General features: G+C 44.4%; 1 protein-coding gene across 1 annotated transcript; it reads right to left on the bottom strand.

The window, feature by feature from the left end:
* Positions 1–32: 32 nt before the first annotated feature.
* Positions 33–6,857, bottom strand: haspin (histone H3 associated protein kinase). The gene is made up of 17 exons (XM_028978037.1): positions 6,735–6,857; positions 6,374–6,632; positions 5,557–5,697; positions 4,862–5,020; positions 4,685–4,766; positions 3,319–4,524; positions 3,047–3,206; positions 2,800–2,942; positions 2,220–2,405; positions 2,056–2,141; positions 1,907–1,969; positions 1,730–1,821; positions 1,492–1,571; positions 1,090–1,178; positions 804–946; positions 551–653; positions 33–378 (listed from the first exon to the last, which is right to left on the bottom strand). The coding sequence occupies exons 2-17, from the start codon at positions 6,547–6,549 to the stop codon at positions 174–176; spliced, it is 3,114 nt and encodes a 1,037-aa protein (XP_028833870.1). The 5' UTR covers positions 6,550–6,632; positions 6,735–6,857; the 3' UTR covers positions 33–173.
* Positions 6,858–8,415: the final 1,558 nt, after the last annotated feature.

Here is an 8,415-nt window from a genome sequence, read left to right as displayed (position 1 = left end):
TTAATTCAGCAACATGAATGTACAGTGCGTGTATAGTTATCATTCCAGTACTAGACATAAATAATTCATCAATGAAAAAAAATTACAAAAAGGATAATACTGATAAAGAACCTACATATGACATCAATATAAGAATTTACATTTAAGTAGACCCGTTGTATTAGCAGTGAGGCTCAGTGGAAGAGACTGCTGTGTTGCAGAACATCAGTGGCGGACCGGTAGCTCAGCAGTTCTTCATAGAAGCACGTGAGGCTGTTTTTCAGTGCCCTCATCTGGGCAGACTTGGTGCTGCTTTTGTACTTCATACCCAATAGTTTATCTGTTAGGTAGTGCAGCCAGAGCACGTTAGTATGGGGGTTGTACTCCTTCCAGCTATTGCTGAGGGAAATGAGGAAATTATATATATAAATCAGTCATGTCTGATCATTTTGCAAATATATTATATTACAAAATAATGCATTCAGGATTAAATATTAACCTCTCCAATGCCAATATTCATAATCAGCTGGCATTAGGTGGATTCCTCTTGAAAATTGTAAAGCACACTCACTTGTTTGCTTCCCTCATTTTTCGGTAGATGTCAAACTGGTAGTCGCCTTGTCCCATAAACAGTTCCTCATCAGCAGAGATATCACAGGACACCGTTAAACCATCTGGCAGAGAATGAAAAGACACGTGGAAAGATACCCCCAAAATCTAGAGCAGGCGTAAATCAGCAATTGTAAGCTTTGTAAATAACAAATTACAACATGCTGAATGACTAAATACTTTAAGTAACCTAAATATGGGTATAGACGTGGTACCTATCTCAAGACGAGACAGAGAGTAGTCGATGATGTTGACATGGACCCCTTTGGATTCGATTGAGTGTTCAGTGCCATTGAGAACATAGGTGCAGGTTTTCTCTTTGGTGGTCTTCACCAGAACATTTCCCCAGTGAAGATCTCTGCATAGAGCACATAATGAATCACAATAAGAGGACATGGTACAGTTTCATGCAACTATCCACTAATTCAGCAAGTTGTGGCTGTGGAGTTTTGCACCTGTGTGTGTGTGTGTGTGTGTGTGTGTGTGTGTGTATGCACGTACCTATGCTCAAATTGCAGAGCCTGTTCAGCCACAGCGAGAGTAGCAGAGACCTGCAACAGAATGGCCTTTGCCTGAGCCAAGGAGGAAAGCTGCATGGGAGGAAAAAAAAAAAAAAAAAAAGTTTAAATTATAACCTTCTTAGTTGCAATAAGTTGCTAAGCATTTTATCAACAGGTGAGTTCCAATCATAAAATATGTATCATGTAAAAGCAAAGGTTACATGAATTATATATTAATGCTCTTGTACTACATTAATAACAGCATTTTAATTCCAGGTACATCACATGAAATACTGTATTTGTGGATTTTAGAATAAATTGGGACTATAGATAACCAGTCTTCAGTCAGCAATGTAGACTGTCATTGTCTCCAATGCAGTTAAACACAAATGCATATTTGAACCTTTCCACTCATGTTCTCCAGGTCACTCCCACCAAACTCAAACTCTAGAATAAGAAACATCTGCTTCTCTCCAAAGAAATCTAAAAAAAAAAAAATATATTATAATAATTAAACCACTTCACTTATTCCACCAACATGAATTCAACAATGGCCAATACATTCCAGGACTGTTGCTCACTATGAGAACATGAATACAGTTCATGAGTCAGTACAGTACAGAACATAAGTCTGGTCTTACCTGGCCGGTCATTCTCTGAGCCCCTCTGCTTATCAAATTTGTCCCAAGCACTGAGGAGCTGCTTGGGGTAGGAGCCCTGCACACAGTGCAGACTGCAACAGAGGAACAAAGAGAGGGGGGACTTCACGGTCGCGTAGACAAAATGAATCGTTTTAAAATTATAAAAAGTAAACTTACTTGTTCAGCCCAATGAAACCTTTTGTTTTGTTGATTTCTTTGTCATTCAAACTGCTGAGCTCCCTAAGGGAAATTTGGGTGACAGAGTTATGCTTTTCATCTTATGATGGTTACTGCCAGAGATATTATGGGACTTAAACCCTTCGTACTTAGAAATAATGATTTCATGAAGAATTTCTCCAAATGTCTTCTGGTGTTCACCATTAACTTTCTCCTTCCCTTCCACTGGTATGATCTACATAAAAGCAATATGAGGACATGGCAGTAAGCATGTGTTACAAGCAGAATGAGCCTTGATAAAAAAGTAACCCACCTTCAGTGCCACAGTCTGGTTGCCCTGGTTGGTGGTGGAGAAGACCTCGCCGAATGTGCCCTCTCCGATCTTGCAGCACAGCTTCATGCATTCAGGTGTAATGCACTCCTCAAATGTCAGTGGCCCCTCCTGCTGACACTCCTGGTACACTTTCTCAGCATCACTGATGTCATCGTCAAACATACGCTAGAATGAAGAGCAAAAGATAGGAGACATCAGCAAAAATAATATTGCTAATATCTCAAATAATCTCAGTAATATTGAATAAACAATTAGTATGCTTTACATGTTGAAAGAATGCTGTTGCTTCTATATTTCTTTCTAAATACAAGGTGGATAATGTTAGTGATCCCTTCAGAAGGAAATATCATTATCATCATTCAGCATGCAGATATTAAAATAAGGTGATATAAATATTTATGCAGCTTACATAAGATTGTAAAACTACATACATGTTTGGGCAAGAAAGCATACTTCTTTCAGATTTCAGTGTTTACATAAATTCCAAAATGCAGGTTTCTGACACATACAGTTTAGTTTCCAGGGTAGATATAAAGCAGTTGATGAGATGAGGACTCACCATAGGGGTGGTCATGGTGTTCCTGCCCCGGAGGGACAAGGGGGTGCAGAGGGGTGAGCAAAAGAGATCCCGGCTGCTGTTCAACAGGCTGATCCGTGGAGACTGCAGGTGTGACAAGGCCAACTGGACTGGGGATATAAATGCTGAACACATACAAATATGTTATTTCAGAGTGACAGACAAATGTAATATCAATTGGTTAATGCGACCTGAGAGTTCATGTTCAGTAACAGCACAACCCGCCTACCTTTCTTTTTCTTATGTATGGACAGAGCTGCTTTGAGTCTACTCCACATCTGTGTGGTGAAGGGGGAACTGGGTGTGAAGTTTTGCAAAAGGGATGAGAGGTTCAGATTCTCCATGCGAGCTGGTGTACAAGGCATGGCCAGCCAACTGGACATGAATTCCTAAAAAAAAGAAAAAAAAAAAGAAATTACATATCAGGGGTTTCATGACAGCTCAGACAAATCATATGCAGGACTATAAAGGTATATAAATATTCACAATTAAGACACACACCCGTGGAGCTTTAGTTCCAAAGTTCTGTGAGCTGTCGGTAGGTCGGGAGCGAGGCGGGACGTTCTCTTTGCAGTTCCGGGCTCGCTTGCCATGCTCCTTCTTGGTCCATCGGGTGGCACTCAGGCCGCTGACACCCGCCTTCCTCGCAGTGCCCGCTCTGCTCCCGGGCACGGTCTGCTTGGCCATGCCTGTCAGGAGGGGCCTGTCAGGATGCGCTGCGATGGAGCCGGAAGGCTCTGATGAATCCATGAGCCTAGTCTTCAGGGCAGCGTATGACCGGGAACCTGCCCCTTTCTGAGGTGTAGTCACCATGCTGGAGGAGGAAGAGGTAGTGGCAGGAACATCTGTCTCCGTGCTGCTGCTCCGCTGTTCCAGTCTCGTGGAAGCGGGGGTCTTCCTCCGACGTATAAAAGGGGATAGGCGGGCTTTTGACAGCACAACGTTGGGCTGGACGGAGACACAGCGTTCTTTGAGATTCTTGATGAAAGACTGATGTGAAGAATGAGCTACAACTTCTTCTGGTACCATGTCATCTCCTTCCTCCTCCTTTTGTTCCTCACCTGGGGATCTTATAAAGAACCCTTTTCCATTAAGGCCACTCCGATGCACCTTGTGTTTTGATTCGCAGTGGGTGGAGGAAGTCCTATTTTCTCCATTTAGCATCTTGTTTTGAACAACACTGGAAAAGAGATCTCTGCTGTCTGGCTCGTCCGGGACAATTTGTTCCGTTTCACTTGAGCAGGTGGTCCTAGGTGGTGGGCCAACATCATGTGTTATCTCTGGGCTTCTCTCCAGCAAGTCATTCAGCCCCTGGCATCTGGACACAAATTGACTACGCAACATTGGAGCTCTGCATTCCTTCTTCCGGAAGGAGCGGTCTGTGTTGGCCTCGCTGTAGCTGTCCATCTCGATGATGGAAGGGTCACGCAGGCTGCGTTGGGGTCTGAGCGGGACCGCGGGGGTGCTGGCCAGCAGGGGCTTGCGGCAGGAGAGGGACTGGTCGTCGCTGCTCACGTTTAGGGAGCTCTCCCTCAGCACGGTCCTGGTTCGCCGGTTCAGAGCTCTTAAAGCGACGCCAGCGGTCACATCAGAGTTGAAGTGTTCTGGGCTGGATTCCAACACAGGCGGCTTTGGACGGGGGACACGCTGGCGGAATGCATTAATAAACTCATCTGACGAGTTCAGACTCACATGTGAAAGAACAGCCTGAATAAAAATCACATAAATGATTTCTTTCAAATCAATTAAACATTTACTTTATTAAAGATCAATTGCTATCCAAAGAGTTAAATCAGATCATCTGAAATTATTAATGCACATCATCACATACATGCAACTCGATGGTGAGGAAGAATCAGAGCCTTACACTGCATTTTGTGTTCCCGCCTCTTCGTTTGACTTTCTGGTCTCTTCGATTTGTTACAAATTTCCCCAGTTTTACAGATTTTCTGAACAAAAGCAAAAAAACAAAACCACAAAAGTACTGCTCCACTATCCTGTTTCTATATGACACTGCAATCAGGTGGGAGGATAAGGTTCTTACTCGCTGTGCTTTGAGCTGTCACTCAGTTTTATTAAGCTTGCTTTTTTATTTTTCATCACAGAGTCATCCTCACTCTCGCTGAAAGAAAGGTTCTTCCTCTTCAGCGGGCGCCTGGCCTGCTTGCTGTTGCTCATGGAGTTCACCACCTTTCTGTGCATCCTGTCCCAAGAGCATATAGGATCTGGCTTTATATTCAGGTCACATGAGACAAATGTCAACCATGTGCCTGACAAACATAGCATGTAAACACCATGACTGAATTTTCAAAGCCGAGCATTAATGTACTTATTTATGAAATTTAAAATACTGTATAAATGATTAAGGGTTTACAAATTAAAATAGACTTCAACTCTATGCACTTTTAGACAATAGCAACTTCCAAACAAAAAAAAGGAAATAATATATGTGACAGAAATGGGACCTAAAAAGTAACTATGTTTAAAACTCTGCGCAAACAAACAAAAGGTTAAACAAGAGCAATGAACAGATAACAAGAGAGGTGTTTTACATTGCAATCATTTAACTACCTACACACATATACAGTACAATAATGGTTTTTAAATTGGGAAAACATTTCCATATTTTTGTTGTACCGCAGGATTCTGTCTTTCCCACACCAGCACTGTAAATGTCAAATAAACACAACCCAACACTTCTGGGTGTACAGGAAATTACGAACCGTCACCCCATATTACCTTGTTGCTGTTTTTGCGGTTGCTCTTCTCAACCCTGAATCAGAAGAATCATGCTCACTGTCAGGCATCTCTCTCATGGTGAGAATTGCCTTCTTCTTGGCGGCCCGCGGCCTGCCGATGGACGCCACGCTCTTCTTCCTCCTGCCGAGAAAGCACAGAGTCTGTGATGACCGCTTGGTGTAACTGATCTGCACAGTCCTTGCTTATCAATTTCTGATGTCAAATGAAAGCATCAACTCAAGTCATGGAGGTTGGCAAGAAAGTTCACGATTCAATAAATCATTAGTGAAATGTTGTAGCAGCACAAAAGAAAGTGGTGACAGACACAGAGCTAATACAGTGATGTGATTGTCGGGGAGCAGTGTGTGGGTACGGTGCTTTGCTCAGTGGCACCTTTGCAGCTCGGGATTCGAACAGGGCCACTTCCTTAACCGCTAGGACACCACTGTTTTGGTACCATTCTTTATTCATGGCTGTGTTCTAAGGCAAAATTGTGACTGTAAAAAAAAATAAGTAAAATCCAGTCTGCTATTCTAACTCAATCAGCACTCAATCTAACTCATCTCCAGCCTTCTGCTCCTCAACACTCACACTGGTGTTAAGGAGAAGATCACTGAAATGATCTCAGCAGGTCCTTTAGTGGCAGGGCTTTTTTTATCAAGACCATTTTCACGGCAAAGAGGGACTTTACAATTCATCTGATCGCTCTTCACAACATTATGCAAATTGCCATGAGAAAAACCGAAGCAGCAAACTCAGGGAAAACCAGGCACCTGTGTCACTCATAAAAATGTTGGCCACGACTGTCCAGTCCTACCTTTTCCGGACGTGCGCCGACGTTCGCGCCGCCTCTGCCTGAGACTGGTCGGACTGATCCGTGCTGGAGAAGATGTTCTTCCTGTAGTCCGGAGACAGCCATGCCTCCACTTTGCGGAAGCCACGTCCGTACGTCTTCATGACGAACGGAGCGCAGTTGGTGCCCAGCACGCTCATGTCTGATATGTCGACATTGAGCCTGTTAAGCCCTGTTCATCCGAGAAACGCAGCTGAAACTTACCGAGATAAGGAGGGCTGCACTGTCGGGAGAATAAAAACGTCCACAGCTTAAACTCCCGCTTTAATTACGGCGAATGTCCTGTGTAAATTATAACGGTAGAAAAAAAAAAACCTGCACTCACCTAAAATGAACGCGTCAGGTTTATACGTGTAGCGCAACTGTCTGCGATGTCGGACAACCGATAAAAAAAAAGACAAAAAGTGACGGATTTACTGAAATGACAAAGGACGTGAAAAAAGGTGCCGAAATCCGCCCGCTCGCGGTTCGAACGGAAGGAGGGCGCTGATTGGTTAAACCGCCGGTTCTTCTGGCGGCGGTGCCGCCTCGGGGAGACGCTGGCGGTGGCGCCATCTTGCGGCCCGGAGTAAAACAAACAGTCGGTCTACAGTGCGAGACAAACAGAAGGGAGGCTTTTAAAATGAACGTGAATATTCAAGATTGGTTTATTGTCAGTATATATACCGTGTATTGAAAAAATGTTTCACACAGACCCCCCCCCATAGTGCAATCATAAATTAAACATATATATGTATATACACACTAACCTAAACTATACTAACTAAAACTAAAGCTTAAGTACTTTACAGGTTTTTCTACTGGAGAAAAGTAGAAGGGGAAAGGGGAAAGCATCATATAAGTCTGACTACTAACATAATTGTCCTCGTCTTCCTCCACTTATCTGGGTCGCGGGGGCAGCATTATTACACCCGCACTGCACCTCGTTTACTCCGAGCCTCCAGTACTGCTCGCCTGGTCCCTCCATCTCTGAAGGTAAAAGGAAAACATTCATCTAGACTCTTCTCCGTCTTGGCCCCTTGGTGGTGGAATGAACTTCCCCTCGAGGTCAGAACAGCTCAGTCACTGAGCACCTTCAAACGACAGCTAAAGACCTTCCTCTTTAAAGAATATTTAGATTAAATTGTAATTTTCTTGTTGGCGAACTTTGTGTACAGAATCTACAACAGAGTGAATAAAATAGATGTATTCATAGTAGGGGTCCTAGTGAACCGGAATTGATCTCTTCATCGATGGTAACTTGAAAGCACGTTGTAAGTCGCTCTGGATAAGGGCGTCTGCCAAATGCTGTAAATGTAAATGTAAATGGGCAGCATCCCAAGTAGGAAATATCAGACAGCCCTCTCCCCAGCCACCTCCACCAGCAACTCCGGCAGGACCCCCAGGTGTTCCCAGACCAGACTGGAGATATAATTTCTCCAGTGTATCCTGGATCGACCCAGGGGCCTCCTGCCGGCAGGACAGGGAGGCGTCCAGGGGGCATCCTGACAAGATGCCCGAACCACCTCAACTATCTCTTCTCAATGTGGAGGAGCAGCGGTTCTACTTTGAGTCTCTCCCGAATGTCCGAGCTCCTCACCCTATCTCTAAGGCTGCGTCTGGCCACCGTACAGTGGAAACTCATTTTGGACGGTCATTACCCAAAGCTCATGACCATAGGTGAGGTTTGGGACATAGATCGGCCGGTAAATCGAGAGCCTTTCTTTCTGGCTCAGCTCCCTCTTCACCACAACAGATCGGTTCAGCTTCCACTGCAGACACTGCCCCAATCTGCCTGTCAATCTCCTGCTCCATTCTTCCCTCACTTGTGAACAAGACCCGAGATACTTAAACTCCTCCACTTGAGGCAGAACCTCTCTCCCGACCCAGTCGAGAACCATGGTCTCAGGTTTGGAGGTGCTGATCCTCATCCCAGCCGCTTCACAATCGGCTGCGAACCTACCCAGCAACAGCTGAAGGTCAGAGCCTGATGAGGATAGGAGGACCACATCATCTGCAAAAAGCAG

Source organism: Denticeps clupeoides, chromosome 4 (assembly GCF_900700375.1).
Source record: "Denticeps clupeoides chromosome 4, fDenClu1.1, whole genome shotgun sequence".
Taxonomy (NCBI): Eukaryota; Metazoa; Chordata; class Actinopteri; order Clupeiformes; family Denticipitidae; genus Denticeps; species Denticeps clupeoides.
The sequence above is the reverse complement of the archived record's forward strand: the minus strand, read 5'-3'. Positions and strand labels throughout refer to the sequence as shown.